This window comes from Scardinius erythrophthalmus (genome assembly GCF_964197995.2).
Source record: "Scardinius erythrophthalmus genome assembly, chromosome: 20".
Classification (NCBI taxonomy): Eukaryota; Metazoa; Chordata; class Actinopteri; order Cypriniformes; family Leuciscidae; genus Scardinius; species Scardinius erythrophthalmus.
This window is the reverse complement of record NC_138240.1, coordinates 5,444,707-5,465,563: the sequence shown is the minus strand read 5'-3', so window position 1 is coordinate 5,465,563 and position 20,857 is coordinate 5,444,707. Positions and strand designations below refer to the sequence as shown.

General features: G+C 37.8%; 1 protein-coding gene across 5 annotated transcripts in view; it reads right to left on the bottom strand.

Moving 5' to 3' along the window:
- Positions 1 to 1,295: 1,295 nt before the first annotated feature.
- Positions 1,296 to 20,857, bottom strand: part of otud5a (OTU deubiquitinase 5a) — a 28,962-nt gene continuing 9,400 nt past the window's right edge. For 4 of the 5 annotated variants that reach the window (XM_081349489.1, XM_081349490.1, XM_081349492.1 and 1 more), the window contains 7 exons: positions 9,753 to 9,817; positions 9,515 to 9,671; positions 8,901 to 9,049; positions 4,478 to 4,663; positions 3,654 to 3,861; positions 2,520 to 2,636; positions 1,296 to 1,864 (listed from right to left, as the gene is read on the bottom strand). In XM_081349489.1, coding sequence (XP_081205615.1) covers positions 1,743 to 1,864; positions 2,520 to 2,636; positions 3,654 to 3,861; positions 4,478 to 4,663; positions 8,901 to 9,049; positions 9,515 to 9,671; positions 9,753 to 9,817 — 1,004 coding nt within the window. In that variant the 3' untranslated portion in view covers positions 1,296 to 1,742. The remainder of the gene's footprint in view (positions 1,865 to 2,519; positions 2,637 to 3,653; positions 3,862 to 4,477; positions 4,664 to 8,900; positions 9,050 to 9,514; positions 9,672 to 9,752; positions 9,818 to 20,857) is intronic. The other variant, XM_081349491.1, reaches the window with a different exon arrangement.

Genomic DNA, 20,857 nt, shown 5'->3' with positions numbered 1-20,857 from the left:
CCATGCACTAATGCAACTGTTTCTAGTAGCATTTTTAATTCAATTCATATAATAAACATGACGATTATTCTAAATTGACATATATTTATATTTTCTATAAAAAGAAATTTCATTTTAAAAACAGTTTAATGCCAATTGAGTCTCACAAATAGGTACAAATAAACCTGGAATAGATACTAGTAATTAATAAATGCTACTAGTACTAAACGAATAGTTAACATAAAAATTAAAAATAAAAACTGGTATACAATTCGTATGCATTCATTTTGGAAGTGAATAGATCTGAACACAAACTGAGAAAATAATTCTGTTTTTTAACTGTAACATTAGAATTGAACTAGTAAATTACTAGTAATAGTATCAAAGTAATAAGCACTTGTAATTAAGAATAGCAATAGCAATGAAAAACAGTCACTATTGAATTACTATAAAAAAAATCGTCAAAAATGTAAATACTATAATGTAGTTGAAATTACAATCATTTACGAAAAACATTGCGCACATTCATTGGCACATATAAACAGGGATGATCTTAGACTGGTTTGAAGGCTATTATGACTCATTCTCCAGCATGCTCTGTGCATGTGGGGCAGTCCCACATCAGCTATTTACAAAATCCGATGTGGTTTCACCTCCATGATGATGACATGCAAAAAAATTACAGAACTTTTAATAGATAAATGATAGTGTTTGCCAATACGTTATGCAGACCTGACTTACCAGACTTTAATGTCCTTGCAATCCTTTTGAGACACTTGACTGGTAGATTTCAGCAATGCATTAAAGTTGCATGCATCAAAGACCCTTCCATATACACTACCAGTCGAATATTCATTCACATACCTCATACTTTAATAAAACTATTTTCCATGTTCAATGATAGTAGTCATCAAAAACGACAAATTCACATGAATTAAGACACACACAAAAATCGAAGCATTTTAGTGATGTAGTGATGCAGCCTATCAGAACTGTGACACATGAACTCTGTGAACTCAACACATTTATGTAAAATTGTGCAATTTTCTGCTCTGTCATTCTCTCAACCAACATCTTAAGGATGTTTTAAACAGAATAGAAATAGTTCACACTTATGATGGACACTTGTTGGCTTCTTCACCATATGTTCCAACTGGTGTGGGTTAGATCAAAAAGTTCAACCTTAAATGTTGAAATTAGTTTTGCAATGGTGCTTCAGGTAATTAAGTTAATGAGAAACAAATTCAGTCAAGTGTGTCCAAAAACGATCAAATGTTGTTAGTGATATGTCACAAAAAGGACGCCAACAAAGAAGTACATTTCTTCAGAAAGTTCTTTTTTTATTCCAAGAAAAAAAAAAAAAAAGAGCATTTTCATCCAAACAAGAAAATAAAACAAGATTATATTAATCAATTATTAAGAGGATAAAGTATGACTTTTTTTTCAATAACTTTTTATTTCCCCATGTATTCAATAATGATATCAGTCATGTTTATTTTCACATGCACCTAAAGAAGTCCGATGATGATGATGATGGCGTGAATGGCGTAAGAAAGAAAAGGAGTGGTTAGGCGAGTGTCACAACAATGGGCCATTACTGCTGGATGGCTGAGGCCAGTGATGAACTGATGGATGGATGAATGGATGGGTGAAGGAAAGGAAGGACAGTGTGAACTGCATGATGATGGAGAGAATGTGATTGGTTTGATCCCCGTGTATCTGCCTCCTGCTTCGGTTGCAGATTGTGCCTTCACCCTCCTTTATCAACTGCTATCTGGAGAAGGTTCTCTATGCATGGCGTTTTTCTTCATGCTATCGAGGTATTCCTGTTGTGACACGGCCAAGACGGACGCCAATATCTCGTCGTCTTCCCAGTCTGTTAGTCCTATTGCAAAACAAGAGCAACAAAACAAATCACGGTTTGGTCACAACATATTACATACGCTACAAGTCCAAGTCCTGAATTTCTTATCAAAAGCCAATGCTTGAAATTAGTTTTGAACATAATACACATTGAGTCTACATGATTACATTTTTTGATAGATAAATTTGACGCTATAGTGAAAGAAAAGCAGGCAACAAGTGTCCAACATACATTGGAACTTCCTAAAAAAATGCCTTTTATTGTTTTAATGCTTTTACTATTATTCTCAAATGTGCTAAATAGAATGAGTAGGTGTGGCCAGACTTTTTAGACTGATCCATTACAAGAGTTCAATTTGTGAAAAACATTCACTCCCTATTTGCACCTTCTTAAGTTCTTAGCCGAAACAATGCCGCTGTCAACAGTAGCTGGGGTGTGCCGATACTCCACTACAATCAAGTGTATTTAACGGCACATAATAACTGTACACGCTGCTTTCTGGGTGCATTTCGAGGCTGAATCACATGGATCACATCACAGATTCAAGCTGTGTGAGACGCATGAGGAAGGCGAGCGAGCGCGGTGATTAACATGGCATTCCTGAGCCCAGGATTCTTTCATACTGAATCAGGCGGGACAGCTAGACGAACTGGCAAGCATGATTCCACTTCCTCACCAAAAGCAGTAGGGGACATCTCTTGCATAATGGCCCGATAGCCCAGTGCTGGATACAGAGACACCAGAGAAGACGAGCTGGGTCTGTCTGGTCCAACGCAAGCCTGGTTACTGGGACCTGAACGGCGAGACGGAACGCAGGAAATCTTTATTTTGAAAGACTAAAGTATAGAGATTTAGTTTCTATCTATGTGGCTTCCCCTGCAAAGTGGTTTTGAGTGAATTTCACAAAAAGACATGGAACATTTTAACCTACAAAAACAAATAGTTTTTTTGCATCGTGAACTTATTTTCATTAAAATTAAAATTAAGCAAATTTAGCTGCACATTTCAATTACTGTAATTCATTCTTAATGATAATTCTCATTATATTTGCATTATTGTTATACAGTACCACAATAATTGCGATAATGTTTTTTGATAACTGTTTTTTTTTACATAAATGTTGAATAATTCTTTGTTTATATGCAACAATTTGGGGTCAGTAAGTTTAAAAAAATAATAATTAATACTTTTATTAAACAAGGATGCAATAAATTGATCAAAAGTGACAAGAAAGACATTTATAATCTTACTAAAGATTTCTATTTAAAAAAAATGCTATTCTTTTGAACGTCCTATGCATCAAAGATTGTTGAGCAGCAAATCAGCATATTAGAATGATTTCTGAAGAATCATGTGACACTGAAGACTGGAGTAATGATGCTGAAAATACAGCTTTTCATCACAGGAATAAATTACATTTTAAAATATTTTAAAATAGAAAAGAGTTATTTTAAAATGGAATAATATTTCACAATATTGTTGAGCAAATAAATGCAGTCTTGGTGAGCATTAAGAGAGACTAACCCCAAACTTTTGGAATGCTAGTGTACATTACGGTAATGAGAATTAAAATTGTACAAACAGGCTTTCTTTGAGCAAAATATAATTTTTATTGAATTCCTTCAGATTTGGAGGTGAAATACCACCAAGCAATGTTCTAGAAAGGTTTCCAGAGATTCACCCTTATAATCAGTTTAATCATCCGTGAACTTCATGTGCCATTTACCCTATAAATTGGCTTGCTGAAGGAAATGCATCATACTGTTAGTTTTAATGACACTGTCCTTATTGCAAAACACTGATAACAGACCTGGTGCACAGGGTGACGGGGGTTTGGATAGTGCGAGGGCCGCTCCGGCCGGGGAGGGGGGCTTAGCGGGTGTGTCCGAATGCGAAGGATCAGGAATCTCCGGAGAGGGGGCGGAGCTGCGTTGCCGTGGAGATCGGGCATTCCATTCTTCCAAACCACTGGAGGCCGCAGCCGTGGCGGAGCTGCACGTAGCGCTGGCCTTACGAGGCTGAGGGAGTAACAAAAGTAAACACGATTATACACAAACCATAAGTCAACAGGCTAAATGGTATGTGATTGTGAAGACTTTATAGCTTGTCATTCCAAACAGTAAACATTCTTACTAAGTCCATTTATGGAAAGTAGGATTATGTAAGGTTTGCGTAAAATGTTTTATCTTTGTTTGCTTAGATGATATGACAATATTTAATTTAAAAGCACATCTTCAACAATTTCTCTCTGATTGACCGCTGTCAGTCAGTTCAAAAGCTGATTTAGAAGAAAGCCTATTGTTTCTGTGAAGAAGGGTCTTGTTCACAGCTGGTTTAAGTGTGAAAACGCAAACCACATAGATTGCACGTCTTTACGAAACCGATAGTCCAAGGCTTTGTGTACCTTCACCAATGAAGCGGTCTTCACAGCTTACGTGTGCGTAATTCCAGTGCAATCAGCGTTAAAAACAGAGATTAGTTTATGACGCCAAAGGTTTTTGTAATTATCACACGTCAAATACCTGATTCCTACCGACAGTCATTCTATTAGGAATGTAACTAAAGGTTCTGATTGAATGAGACATGATGTTAGGTAGTTAGTGGGATTAGTATTAAAACGGACAGGTCCCACACCTGTCGCGCCTGTTTCTCCTGGTCTCGAAGCCACTGTAAGTACGATTCTCTGGCCACTTGCTCTTCTATAGCCTCATTGGTGGCTTCCCAATCCGTGGCCCTCTTCTTGTCCTCCAGCATCTGTTGCTCAATCCAAGATTCCTCTGATGTTTTAATTGCATTCTTCATGAGTGACTGGTCTGCAAACTGCATAGAGACAGAGAGAGACACAGAGAAGCGGTTAAAGGCCACAGTGTAGCCCCTCGGGTGACAGGTGAAAATGTCTCCTGAACAGGAGCTGATTTGTAGGAGGAGGAAAAACAAGCTAAAATGCAAATTAGGCAATACATCTTTTTTTTTTAAGAGACAGACACTGATGATGATCCTCATCTCATAAAAAAGGTTTTGGATTTTTCATTCTGATTGGATAAGCTGCATTTGACAGCAACCAGAAACAGTATACCTTTACAAAAATCTCGATTCTGATTGGTCAGTCACAGTCTGTCTATTATATCACACCACAGTCCATATCTTTTCATAAAAAGTCACAAGTCAAAAATGGTTTAGAAATTAGATGGATGGATGGATAGATATGAGAGCATCCATACACAGCACACGTTCACTCTAGAAAGAACACAAAAAACATGGTGAGCAAATAAATGTAACAGACCACTCTATCTTGACAGGCTCATTAAAAAAGAACTATTTCAACATTAAAAACCAAATAGCGAGTGCTGAGCTTCTGTCAAGCCAGTTCGACAAAAATGGTGAGGCAAGCTTACTATGATTATTACGATTTGACAGCATTGCCCCCAGGTGACACAGGTGAGAATGTTTCTGTTGGGGCACCCTGAAGAGGAGTCGATTTGTGGGAAGAGGAAAAACATTTTTAAGCTAAATGCAAATCGAGCAATAAGTCTTTTTTAAGACACTTTCTAAGCATTGATCTCATAAAGAACTTTATTATACAACTCTCCAGAATACTTGATTCTGATTGGTCAGTCACGGCACTGAGTAGTCAAATATTTTTGTCTCTCATATCACTCTGCCGGTCTATCTCTTTTCCAGCGTCGGCGCTGTGGTGGGGCATTCGAGGGCCGTGCCCCCCCTAGCGGTTATTGATGCCCCTCCTACCCATACCTGTCAACCCTCCCGTTTTTCCCGGGATTCTCCCGTATTTTACCTTACTATCCCGCTATCATCCCGTTTAAATATTTCCCCGAATTTATCCCGTATTTTTAATCTTTCTATAAAAATATTTTTAAAAAATCCCACTGGGCGCAAACCAGTTAAGCAGAAATCCCGCCCTGCAGCTTATTTCATTGGTTAAGGTTACAATGACGGGTAGTTTTAGGGATCAGTGTTTGGTGTATTCAAACAGCAGTTTGTTTGACAGGCGATCTGACCAATCATAGTAGATTAACATGAGGATTTGAACTTGAAAAACGGAGGGTAGGCAACAAACGTCTTTCCATGGTCAAAACAACATTCCTTTTTATATTCATTCATGTTTATTTGATGCTATAAATATAAATTAACTATAAGGTAGAGATGGTTGGTTCACGAGCAGCTTTAACTGAGGCTCTACAGCGATCTGTCCGACACATTCAAGAGCCACAAAACGGTATTGTTTACTTTTCTTTAAAAAATTACCAAATTTGAAAGTTGAAGTGTTTGAAATTACCAAATGAGACTTTGTTTCATATCAAAAGCTGGTCTGTCTTGTCTGCCAGCGAGTTGTTAACGTTAATGTCCTCTGAAGTAGTTTGGGGAATAAAAAAATTTGCACGAAGAAGAACAGCAGAGATGGTATTGGAGACTATGTATGTAATGTAGTATGTATGTAATACAGAGATTATGTATTTATTTATGTTAATATCTGCGCAATTAATGTGTAGTAATATCTGCATTTGTGTATACTTGGCTGCCTGTAAGAAGATATGTAAGGGATCATGTAGAGCGAGGCGGTTGTATTACATGGCTACCAACAAAATAAATCAATAATTTGACACAAAATATTGATTTAAAAAGGAGTTTATTTATTTAAAAACTATTGTATTGCTTCCGCTAAAGAAAATAATCCGTTCCGTCTCTACGGTTAAGTCTTGCGTCCATAGCAACGCTCTGTTTTTCATGGCAATGGTGTGTTAACGTTATACTTAGCAGCGGCTGTTATCAAGAAATAACAGACCGCGTTATATATTAGAATTCAACCAAGCCATGTAATTGTAATAATAATAATAATAATTATAATAAACGTGTTTAGATTTATATAGCATTTGTGCTGTGTTGGACTATGATGTCGCCACTGCGTCAAAATATTTGTCAAACGTCAGTGCCCCCCCGCCGATGACCCAATGCCCCTCCAGTAGATCTGCCCTGGCGCCGACTCTGCTCTTTTCATACAAATGCAAGTTGAAGGACGGACAGACAGACAGACAGACAGATAGACAGATAGATAGATAGAGCATGAATAAATATAACTGACTGCTCCATCTTCAGACAGGCTCTTTAAAAATAACTATTTAACACACAGTGCATTAAAGCGATGCAGAGGGTATACGCTTGCTATGATGAACATCTTCCCATTGTTATTAATAGTCACACTTACATTCTAACAAAATTTCTAAAGAAGATGTTCATGAATCCAGCACTTGGACTCGTAACAATGTCAAATAAACAGGGCTGTGCATGTCTGTTCCCTGATTTCAAGATCTGATCTCTTTTTTTCTTGTGTAAGAGACACAGAGCTAGACTACACTGTACATTTTTACATTTCCAAAAAAAACTCATTCTGTATGATTTATAAGCTTGTTTACCCATGGGGACCTCAATTTAGGGTCATGAGTCTGTGTGCACTTAGGTTTAAGTCCCCACCGGGATAGAAAAACATGTACACAGACACACACACACCAGCTCTATTTTTGATAGGAAGGTATGATCTGTCTTTGTTCTGCTCGGCTTAAATTATCACAAGGCATGTGGCACGTAAACAAAACAGTGTGCTGTTAATGGGTCACCCCCGAAAACCACCAACGTGTGGAATGTTTCCCTCTCCACCCAGAGCAGTCAGGGAAAATGGGACACTGCAGGTCACACTTTGTTGTCTTTTTTTGTCTTTGATGACGACCAAATTCAGACTGTGGATCAGCTGACGGAACTGCATGAGAGAACAGGAGGAACACTCTGACGAGTGGATGGACTTCCCAATTCACAAACCCACAAAGACTTTGTTACACACTCCTGAGTAGAACATATAGGCCACCCCTGCAGGCTGTTTAATTAAAAAATATATTACGTGAAATTTATTATTATAAGTATGTGAAAAATGGCTGTTCTTGCACAGGCAGATGGAGGTGTACGTGAAGGAATACACATAGACAATAGTGACACCACAGTGTCAAACTCAGAGGGGTCAACCACAGCAGTTAGCATATCTATTCTCACTTAAATGAGACTTAAAAAAGATGTCCTCGCTAACGGATCACTTTATGTTACAAAAAGTATTGTGAATCTCTTATGTAATATAGTTCAAATGAGTTGGACATTTAAAAAAAAAAGTAGTCTGGTCCAAATAAAATAACATTAGAGTTCCACAGTCAATATTTATGGTATAGCTAAACCTTTGGTCACTCGCGCCAATGCCAAACGTCAATTTCAATGGTGCCAGAAGAGGAAATCATGGGTTGTGGACAATGTGAAACATGTATTGTTCTCTGATGAGTCCACTTTCACTGTCTTTTCACAGTTGCGGTGTGGAGAAACCCCAAAGAGGCGTAACATCTGGACTGTTGCTGCCCAGAGTGAAGCACAGGGGTGGATCGTGATGGTTTGGGCTGCAATATCATGGCATTCCCGACTGTGCTTGATGGGCGTCACTGCCAAAGACTACCGAACCATTCTGGAGGACCATGTGCACCCAATGGTTCAAACTTTGTACCCTGAAGCTGGTGCCGTGTATCAGCATGATAATGCACCAATACACACAGCAGGACTGGTGACAGAATGGTATTATGAACATGAAAGTGAAGCTGAACATCTCCCGTGGCCTGCACAGTCACCAGATCTGAATATTATTGAGCCACTTTGGGGTGTTTTGGAGGGGAGTCAGAAAATGTTTTCCTCCACCAGCATCACATACTGACCAGGCCACTGTTCTGGAAGAGAAATGGCTCAAAATCCCTCTGGCCACTGTGAAGAACTTCACAGTAAGAAGTAACTTCAGTGCAAAAGGAGGCCCTACACCAGACTAATGATAGTGGTTTAAAACCAAGTGTTTTAGGTGTTTCAGTTTCATTGTCCAACCCCAATATATAAGCTTGACCCACTCAACATTATTTCTCATTGAATATCCTGCTTTACTCATTAACATATCAGATTATGGAAGTAAATAGGTTGAGAATGGCATTTCATGTTGACTTTAGTGGCAGCTGCAGGTACCCACCCCTGGTTTGAAGGCAGGAAGTCCAAGCCCAACTCCAATCGTGGCTTTATTGGGATTCACAACTGAGTTGTAGTGAATGTTCCGATGGTAACTAACTCTGATTGGCTCGTCATTATTTTGATGGATGCCATGGAACGTGTTGATTGGTTCTAAAAGAGGCCATCAAAATAACATTTAGAAACATCGAGAACAAGATATACAGGTCAACTGCATCACTATATGAGCAAAATGCGTCACTACAGTGTCTGTTAAATATATTGCATGTACATGTAATTCCTTACAATACACCCACAAAATAATTGTAATATTCATCACCGCTATTCACTAAGGATTGCATAGTGGACACTGTAAAAAAAAAAAAAAAAAGTTGCTACCTTAAATTTTTAATTACAATCAACTTGGATGTTTAAGTCATTTCAACTTAAATGACAAACTGTTTTTAAAAAATGAGTTGAATCTATAACTATAACGTTTTTTTCAAAACTTGGGATGAGTTAAAGCAATGTAAAAACATGTTGTCATAACTAATTGATCATATAATTTTTTACACTGTAGTTAAATGTGCATAATTACATTTTATGGACACCATAACGCAAATTAGACCCTGTGCTGACCTGTGCCGTACTGATAAACTTCCACTGGCCGATTGTACATCTCCGCCATAGCCTGCATCTCAATATGGTTCCCGTGACAGTTGTTCTTCCTCTTTCTGTTGATGTATGTAGTGAAGTCCTCTGTCACATAGTTTGAAAAGTAATCCGCATTTTTCATCTGCAAGTAAAATCATACAGACATTATAACATAAGCAGGTTTTGTACACTCTGATGATCCCAAAGAAAGAACATCACATACCAAGTAATCCATGCAATGTTTGCGGACGACTTCGTGCATATCCTGGTCTCCGTAAACCTGATCAGCTGTATAAAGAGGATGATACCATGGTTATGTGCAAATTAACAATAGGGTCTCTGCATGCAATAATTTTACAGCATTTCATATTTTATTGCATTTTCTTACATTTTCTTACATTTATTGTAGTGTCTCTGCAAAATAAAAAGTTATAACTGAATTATGTTATGTAGCAATCCACAGTACACCTCATTTTAGCAAACATTTTTTGCATGCCAGACAATGTTTTCGATGCATTTCATTTTTGTCTTTAATTTTAGATTGCACACCAAATACAAGACAGGAGGACAGGGTGAGTTGCAAAACAAAATACTGTTCGTGTTAGTTATTATGGTTGTTTGAAATTTCTAAATCGTTTTCTTTTAACACCTGACAAAATTATAGGGAGCAAGCAACCACTGAGGAACCTTGAGGGGTTTGATTGTAGGCAAATTCTGTAATGCGTGCATGCAAAAGCTGCATGGCTTGTTCTGCAAGCGCCACTTTTGGCGGGCTTTATCATACTCATTTAAGTGCCATTGGGTGACTCAAAGCAAGACTAGGGGCCCAAACAAGGAACAGATGTAAACAAACGGGCTTATGAGCTCCACTGAGAGGCCGACACCTCTTCCTTGCAAAAGCAGCGATATGCAAATGAGCTTCAGCCTCAAAGCTCATTCCGGCTAGTCACATGACCACTTTGCCGCAAAGATTCTCAGAATCTCTTAGTCAATTTCCTCTTTCGCAGCATCGGCCTACTTCTGTTGTGACACTTCTGAACAGACTAAGGAAGTTGCATTCGCTTTGCTTAAAAAAAAAACAAGCTTCAAATGACAGTTCAGACCAATATACCAATACAGGTGCTTTATTTTAAGACACTTGCACTTTTTTAGTTCTTAGAAGAGGCCCAGTAAACCATACACATAATCTGATCAAATGGAATAGGGTGTTTGAGGAAGAGGAAGTCTTTGGTGCAGAAACGAATATCCCACAGCAAAAGCTCTCATAAAGTTTGATTAAAGAACAGTTCATTACTGCAATTAGCACATCCAGCAATGAGTGAACGCTCTGTGCTTCTTAGGATATTAATTTGATCTGAAAGAACTGGTCGTTCTGTTCCCGAAACGAACAATAGTTGCAGTTTCTGGCAGGTCCATGTTGCATTTATGAGCTAGCTATAGATGTCACTCCCAAAGTTTGTTTGGGAAAAGTGGAACCTCCATTTATGAATGCTTACAGCTGGACGTGTGTTAATTTAAAAGTCAACGCGGTTGATGTTGAACACTACAATTTAGTTCTGAAGCCAACTTTTGTCAAGTAAAGATCTCCATTTAGATCAATGAATGTATTTACTTTTCTAAATAGGTGAAGTGAGCCTTTAAGACACAAGTTTAGTTGTTAAAACCAGGACCTTAACATTTGAAGCTGTCTTTTGGAAGATTTTAGCTCACACACAGGAGAACAGCAGCTGGAGATTCGGTCTGTTTTTGGTTCCCCATTTGGTCTGTTGTTGGTATTTCCATATGTCTTACCCTTTCCATTCATTACAGCACAGTACAGTGGATAACCAAACTTGTCGTCAGTAGGTGCTGCGGGGGAGAATCAGGGATTCCCCTCGGCTCCTTTTGCATTATTCTGACTCATGTGTGATGATCAACACCTGCCTTCGCCTTTTTCCTGATTTCACCCCAAATTTGAATAACAAACAGCTTTACTATAGTGGTGCTGCCACGTGGGGCCAGGAACTTTTGCATGAACAAACAGTGAGCAGTACTCAAGAAAAATAGTTCCTTAAGTATGTTCGGCTTACTTGTATCAACATTTATACTTGGTTAATGGAGTACTCCCAACTTTAAAGGGATAGTTTATGGAAAAATGAAAACATTTAATCACCCTTATGTCGTTCCAAACCTGTATGACCTTTTTTCTGTGGAACACAAATGAAATTTTGAAGAACGTTGGTGCCCAAATAACCCTGGATCACACTGACCTTTATTTTGTGGACAAAAAACCTTTTATTTTGAGACACTTAAAATATCTCCAGCAGGTTTGGAATGACATGACGGTGAGTAAATGATGACAAACTGTATTATGTAATAGATCCTGAATTATGCTATGGACAGTGATGAAAGTCATGTGTCATGTTTAAAGGCATGTTAATACTTTTGTGGCCCAACTTACTTTACACTGGCTCTTTTGAACTGGTCCAATAATGAACCACCTAGCAATTCCCTAGAAACAACATAAAACACCTATGCATTGGGATTTTCACACTAAGAAATTTTTAGTACTTATTAAGGTGTTCTGAGTGGTTTCTAGGGTGTTTCCAAGAGTGTTCTGGGTGGCAATACTAAGTTCTTTACACTACCTTTCAAAAGATTTTTTTGTTTTTGATTTAAAAGGCTTTATTCGATTGAAAATACTGTACAGTAAAAATAGTCATATTGGGAAATAAAATTACAATGTTTTAAAATATAATTTATTCCTGTGACGGCAAAGCTGAATTTTCAGCATCATTACTCCAGTCTTCAGTGTCACATGATCCTTCAGAAATCATTCTTAAATGCTGATTTGCTGCTCAAGAAACATTTCTTATTATTATCAATGTCGTTTTGCTTTTTAATATTTAATACTTTTGTCATACTTTTTTAGGACTCTTGATGAATAGAAAGTTCAAAACAACAGCATTTATTAGAAATAGAAATCTTGTGAAACATTATATATGTCTTTACTGTCAATGTAATGCATCCTTGGTCAATAAAAGTATAATATAAGTGATATGATATTCTGATCCCAAGAGACATGATATTTCCCAACCATTTTACGCAAGCTGCACCTGTTGTCTTTCTAACAGACCAAAAAAATAAATAATGCTGTACAGAAGACGAAATTCGTGATCTCTGTATTACTTATACGGTTTCTTCTGATTGCGCAACCAAACATAGAAAACAGGCAGACATTTCTGTTTACATTCACATAACTGTGTCTCAACTGCAGTGAAAACACGACTAGCCCACCGCAACGATCACCCTGCAATAGGACGTTTCCCAACACTAAAAGCTGGTGGTTGACCTTTCTGCCGCCAGCGGACACTTTGATGAGAAGTGATCGACAGTGAATATAAAAAGCAGAAAAGAGAAATACACTGGGTAGGTTTACCACGAAAGACCGATGCCGCTGATAGAGTTCATGAGAAAAGAGAAGAGCAGAGGTCCACCAAGCAAAAACAAAACCACAAGCTCACTTCCACTAATGTAGGCCGCAGATAGCGTCTCGATTCTAAGAAAGGGGCAGGCCCAGCTTAAACTCAGAGAAGAGGAGAGAGAGCTCAGACCTGCCCTTGAGGTCTGGCGGTCATCGATAAGGTTTATCCTCAAAGAGCAGGGCCACAGTGACGTCACAATGAGCTGAATCTGTCAAAGATTCCCGGGAACTTTACACACCCTACGTTAGTTTAGGAGCTTCATTCACGTATTTCAGCAGCAGGAAGTGTGTCATGTGTAAACCACATGGAAGCTACAAAGAGAAAAGCAAATAACAGAATAAAAAGACTGCATAGTATGAACAAGAGCAACAACCTAAACCAAACCTGATGCATATACAGTGGGCTTCAAATTATGAGACCAGATTTAAAACAATTTTGAAAAATGAAGAAATGCTCAAGATTCTGCACTATTTCTTGGTCTTAACGTAAGCAAATATGTGACTGGTCATGTGGAAGGTCAGATTGTCTTCCAATGAAGCTCCAGATGCTCTTTGGAGCATCTCAAATCATGCTGGAGAACGTGATCATCAGGTTTTGTTCACGGCTCAAGTGCTTCTGTCATGAAAGCAAATTCTAAAACAAAATGTTATTTAAAAAAAATATAATAATAATTAAAAAAAAGATTAAATAAAACAAATCGGTAACAATTTACTTTAATGGAATGCATTATAAAAGTATTTGTATGCATTAATTATGCACCATATAATACAATGTATGAAATCATGAGTAATTGTAACCACAGTTATAATACATTATAATACTTATCTATTCATTGTTACACCTTTAGAAAGTATAATGCATTTAAGCACAAGACAAACCACCAATTTCAAGTATTATAATGCATTTATATTTTGGTTACAATTATTTATTAAAACATATGCGCTAGAACGTGCATGTCGAATACCTTTATTATACATTATACATATTATACAGTAAAGGTTTTTTTAACCCCCTGCATGCATACTGTGCAAATGTACAATAATTCCAGAAAAGTTGGGACATTTTATAAAATGCAATAAAAATCAAGAATCTGTGATTATGTTAATTCTCTTTAACCTTTAATTGTATTTTGTAAATATAAACACATTTAGATTTTTATGGCTACAACACCAAGCTGGGACAGAGACATGTTTACCACTGTCTGTCACCTTTCCTTTTAATTACATTCAACAGAGGTCTCCTGCTTTGTCCTACACAGACTGAGATTTCTCTGAATTCACTGAATCTTTTCACAATATTATGTATGGTAGATGGTGAGAGACCTAAATACTTTGGAATCTTTCATTGGGAAATGTGATTTTTTGAATTGTTTGACAATTCTTTCATAAAATTTGGCACAAAGGGGTGAGCCATGACCCATCTTTCCTCGCAAAGACTGAGCTTTTGGTAGATGCTCCTTTTATACCCTAACTAGATACCCTCACCTATTACCAATTCACCTTCTAATTGTGGACTTTTTCAAAAGTTTAACTTAGATATTCTGTAATCTTTTCACCTTTCTTTTGTCTCTGTTTTGCAGCCATCAAAATCCAAATTAGTTTATATTTACAAAATATAATTAATTTGGCCAGTGAAAAAACTGAATTTGTTTTCTTTATATATTGTCAGTTAAATAAAGGTTCAAAAGCATTAACAAATCACAGATTCTTGATTTGATTGCGTTTTACAAAATGACCCAACTTTTCTGTAATTGGGGTTGTATGTTACTGAAGCAATAAACTATGAGAGAACATGTGCATTGCAGTAATTTTACCATAGTTAAGGGGGGTTGATAGATACACAGAGAAACACTTTTATATAAGGCATTAATAGGGACAAAACACATCAAAATGAACATTCTGTCATTATTTATTAATCTCATGTCATTCTAAACTGAATGACTAGACTAGACTTAGACTAAACTAGACTTTCTTTCGTGGCCACGCTTTTCATGAAACTGAATTCCAACTGATTTCCAAAATGACAAAAAAGGCACCTCAAAAACCTATATATATATTTTCATATTTAAAAATTAGTATATATAATTGTATAATTTAAAAAAATTTATTAAAAAATAATTAATGTGTGCTACATTGCAAGTGCTGAAGTCATATGATAGCTTTGTGTGAGAAACAGACTGATAATTTAAATTGTCATTCATTGAAAATCTGCACCTGTGTAATGTCTGTGTTAATTCTTTTGAGTCAGATGTTTTAATTGAATGAGTAGATCCAAATTTAAGCCTGTTCCTCACACAAAGCTAACATATGACTTTAGAAGAACTGGAAAATAATGCACGTGTCAAATAAAGGACTTTCATGATTCTTTATGTTAAGTTTTTTTTTGCCATTTTAAAGCCACAGGTTTCATTACGAAAAGAGTAATGCGTATCATTAAGAAAAGCATGACCTTTTATGTTTTACAGAAGGAAAAAAAAGACATGATTTAACAACATGAAGGCATATAAATAATGACAGAATAGTAATTTTGGGGTGAACTATTTCTGTGACTATAGGCTATTTTACACTTGCTTATGGATGCAAACAGATGTGACATAATAGATATTTCTACTGTAATTACTTCATAAAACCTTGATCCCCATGTCCAAATATGACAGTGTGGAACACGAGTTGCATAGTCCATCCAGAAAGAGCTGAGATCACCGCTCTGACCTGCACTTATGTGCTCCTTGACTCCAGTGGTCACAATAACATCTAACAGGCCACGTCCACCTCGACAGCTGATCAGTAAACATGCTCTTCAAACGAACAAATCGATGCGGTACTCTAAAAACAGACAGCAGTACAGCAGGCCAAAAGGTAACTCCACTCAATGGCCTTATTGACTACCGTGTGTTCGGCTCACTTATCTGCAGTGCTTCAATAGACTATGAATATGAGATTGTGATCGTATAGATCAATACATATTGATTCTTAAGCACATTTGGGGATCAGATCACAAACGTCTTTTCAAAGTACACCCTGTGCTGAGGAAGTACAGTTAGATATCGAAGAATGGCTTATGTACGGACTGAACTGCCTTTTATTAATGCCAGAAAAGTCAGCCGTTGATCATGAGAGCGTTGAGTAACACAGAGCTTACTATTGCCCCAGAAGCACACCGACGGTCAAATACACTCATTCACGCTCACGAGACTGTATTGCAACCAGGCATGCTGTCTACTGGCATATCCAATGCAGGTCACAGAGGACCACTGACAGTCTAGCGTAAACTCCAGACTTCAATGATGTGTCTAAACGATTTCGTCAACAGCTTGGTTTTGTAAGAGACGACGCCAAGTGTCGGTGATGACATTGTTTTCTATATCCTGGCAAGAGAAGATGCAGCTCTTACACTCTTGGTGGTGTCTAGGTGAAAGTTGGGGAGACTTGCTGAGCATCTGCTTTCCAGATGTGGAAAAGTTCATGAGGCAGCTAAGACCCGAGGAAACTAAGTTAAAGGGTGCAGACGGTCTTATCAGAATCAACGTCTGCGAGTCAAGTGATTGAAACCATTTTACAACTGAGTTTCAAAATGGGTTTTGGTTAAACAGACTTTATAAACAGCATTCGCTATTGAATTATGCTCCTTGACATCTGCTCTAAAGAAAATTGCAATCATGCCAGAAAACTCAAACTCACTGGTTTACGCTGGATCAAACTAGTCAACATCCTCAAGTTCTTCACCATTTCCCGTCTCATAGAAACCAAGCACTATTAAAAAGAGGTTACGTGTGCGGTGCGTGTGTTGAAACCTGTTCTTTCCTGTCCTAGAAGGTGTTGATCAATGTAATGACAAGGAATCTACTAGCAACCCTTGATTCCAACATGGCATCAATCTTTGCTCCATGTTTGCCACAAGCTACAGTACATGACGTCCAGGAGTGAAACACTATGCTGGACCAATAAAAAAAAAAACCAGATAGTTGAAAGCTGACCTATGCTTTTTACATTTCACATCCGCAATAATCCAGTGTGCTGACCTGTATGTGACTGATTTGAAGATTTATGTAACCTTAAAATTCATTACTTCATGTTTTAGGGGAAATTTCTTATGTTCAATCAATACAAGAGTTCAAAGGGATAGTAGTAGAGTTCAAAGGAAAAATCTGTCATCATTTACTCAATGTCATGTTCCAATCTTGTATGACTATGGGTGCATCCCAATTCACGTACTTATACACTAACCTATGCCATTTTGTAGTATAAATAGTGTGAGTAGTGTTCGCACTGAAAACTCCAAAAAGAAAAAATGCACTTCAAACACCCAAATGACGCACTTAGGGAGCGGAGTGTTCATACTTAGGGTCGGTTCGCTAGGCTTGGTTTGTAGTCCTGGTCCGCTTAGCGTTCACACTGGCATTTTAGCACCGAACCTAAAGGGATATGTTCACAACCTGATTGGTCGGCTTTTATTATGTATATTTGGTGACGGAACTTACAGAACATCCAAAGCAATGCTGTGTGCTGGGCTAAATGCATATATTGTATGTGCACAGCCTACATATGATGGTATTTTGACCAGCTGAGAACTCGTGAAGAGCTTATAAAATGTGTAAAGGAGTCAAAACAGCAGCAGGAATCCCTCCGTCACACACACAAACACAGTTCTGCTGCGAGGAGACGCCGATCTGATGCCTGAACACAGAACTGTGATAGGCAACATCGCGACTATGATGAGAAAAAACAGATATGCTTGAGCATATCTTAGGGTCGCATCTTGTGACATCGTGTCCCGTTTTTGGTCCGTTTACGTCTTTGGTCCGTGATGCATTCATATTTCATTCGAACCGCACCAGAGTTTGTTTGGAAACGGACCAAGACACATCTTTTCAGCGTTCTCGGCCCGCTTGTTTGGTGCACACCAACAACAACAACAACCTTTATTTATAAAGCACATTTAACACAATACAAATTGATCCAAAGTGCTGTACATAGTGCATAGCAGGACTACACTATAAAAAAAAAAAACAATGACAAGTTTCCAAAAGCTAAAGAATAAAAATGTGTTTTCAGAGTAGATTTAAAAATGTCCAATGAAGAAGCAGACCTCACATGATAAGGGAGAGCATCATTGGATCGCACCAGGGTTCGGATAGCAGCGTTCACACTTATTCAAATGAACCGCACTAACAGAGCAATCGCACCAGAGTTCATTTTAATCAAACCAAACATGCCAAGTGTGAACACACCCTTAATTGTCGTAACTGAAAAAGAAAAAAGAAAAAAGTGTGGAATGTTGGACACTTCATGAACTCAACTGTGGCAGCATTGTATATCCGACTCTGATGTTCGGTGACAAAATAACCTTATAAAATTCATACACTACAGTAAATAGCTCATATAGTATAAGTGAATAGTGTATAGTAACTAGTAAGTCATTAGGGACACAACTTAAGTGTATCTTATCCATACAAAGAAAGTCATTAGGGTCCAATGTTATTGTTTTTTCTGTGTAATGCACAAAAAAAGAAATTCATACAGGTTTGGAATGACATGAGAGTGAGTAAATGATGACAGAATTTTTTTTTGGGGGGGTGAACTGTCCTTTTAAATACCTAAGGGCAAGGTGGGGAGAAGGCACCAATGAATCTGGAGGAGAGGAATTTCGGCCCCACCTTCGCTTTGAGAGCGGGCTGGCATTTCCCACTCTGTCAAATCATGTTATGGCATTTATGGCATCTGCTCTACAATCACAACAAGATGACGAACAACAAAACGAGAGGAATGCAGCCGAGCTGTCCGTCAGAGGTTCCCGGCAGGGCACAGGCTGTATTGTTTACTACCGAAGCAGGTATCTGGAAGTGATCCCACAGTGCGTGCGGGGGAAAATAAACAGGGCTTAGATTGGAATGCACTTTGCATATCCCAGCGATTTTCATATAAAGCTTCACCCATGTGAGGTTAGGGTTAGTATTGCCCCAGGTGAGGCCGTTCTTAGCCCTCCGTCTACACTGGCGCCTCCTCAGATCGATCAGAGACAATAACGCTTGTTCCTGAAATAGCAGCTTGCATGAGGAGAAAGTGGAAACAACAACTGACTTGACAAAAGGAAGTACATATATTTAAACTAAATTCTGAGGAAATGGAGTGAACAAAAGAAGCCTAGATTACAAAAATAACAGGGTTTTGATGCAATACCCTCTACAACAGTTCTTGGAAAAAGTAAAAAAACAAAACAAAACAAAAAAAAGCATAGGCCTAGGCTTTGCATTACAGTGACTTTACCATGGTTAAACTTTTAAAAAGCATCATATGCACAACATAATAAATTACACAGAAGTTCAATAAACAATTACATTTATTAGTGGTGTTTGCAAAGGCAAGCATAACTAATACTATTGCCCATCCTTAAACTGAAGGAGCAACCACCTACAATACCTTAGCAGCAGTGTTATTTTAGTATTATTTAGATTCTATTATTGTATTTATTCATATTTTAAATAAGCTTTTATTTTTATGTAAAACAAATATATATAAAAATGTATTTTCCACTTTAAATTGATTTTAATTCAGTTTTAGTTATTGTATTATTTCAACTTATTTCAGTCAGCATTTCTGATTTTAGTTTACAGTTTTTGAATTTAAGTTTTTCATCTAATATTTAGGCTATATATTTTATTTTAGCTTTATTTCAATTATGAAATCCATTTGTAATAGTTTTAGTTAACAATAACAACGCTGCTTCGCAACCACCATTAACCATTCCCAACATCGAAACCTGATTTTCTCCAGTATAAACAATTATTCTGCGAGGTAAAAGAGTTGATTAGAATAACTGTAGGTAGATGAGTAAAATTCAAATGATCTGAGGATACAGGTGCGCACATATCAGCTATTTTACAATGCCTTTGAACGTGGATCATCCAATCAGATTTTAGAGCCGAAAAACTCAACGCTTTTTGAATATTTATTCAAATACGTCACAAAATAAATGTCACAGCCAGACTGTTATGGACCAAGTAGAGAGATCAGCCCACATAGTTGGTCACTGAGTCAGGCACTTTTATCCCTCTGTATTGAGGTTTGCCAGGAAAGAGGGAGTCTTTGATAAAATGCACAGCTGGCACTGTTGCATTTCAGAAGAAATGTGCAAATCCAAGCCAAATGCAAACAAGTGCACTGTTACTCGAACAAACATTCAACTTCCTCCAGTGTAGGATTACGATCTGCCATGTAACCTTAATCTTCAATGGAGACTGGAAAAAATAAAACATTTAAATGCGCTCCCATTACAGTGCAAGAATCTGCACCTTTTAACCTGCTGAACTGTGGACAAGCGTTCACATCGGATGGCTGAGCTATTTACGGCCAAAGTTTGGAAAATACATTGGTTAAACCGTTTTGAAGAGCCTAATTAATGTTTGTTTAGCTGGCTGGGTCAGGTCACCCCGCTCATAAGTGTACACAGCCGGTGTGTGTGTGTGCTGGTAATGGTGTCAACTGCTTCCCTGTTCACCAGAGTCCAGGTCGAGCTCTGGAAAGAGGGGCGGTGCTCTGGATAACCAGCAGAGCAGCACTGGAAATGAGAGAGAATGCTGGGAGCTAGGGCAGGGATCTAACACATGACACTGTTTCCCACGGATCATAAAGGAGAAGCGCATTCACTACACAAAACCCTGCACAACAACTACTATAACAGCACAGAACACATTACATGCTGCAATGTTTTCGTCAGGATGTGGTGATTCAGACTTATTCACAACAAAACTGTTTTCATACTTAGGACGTGGCCCTATAAAACCACATTAAAGCTGGGTATTACAACAGTTGTTGAACGTTGTAGATTGCTGGATCCATCTCATTTCAACCAAACCAAACAGCAG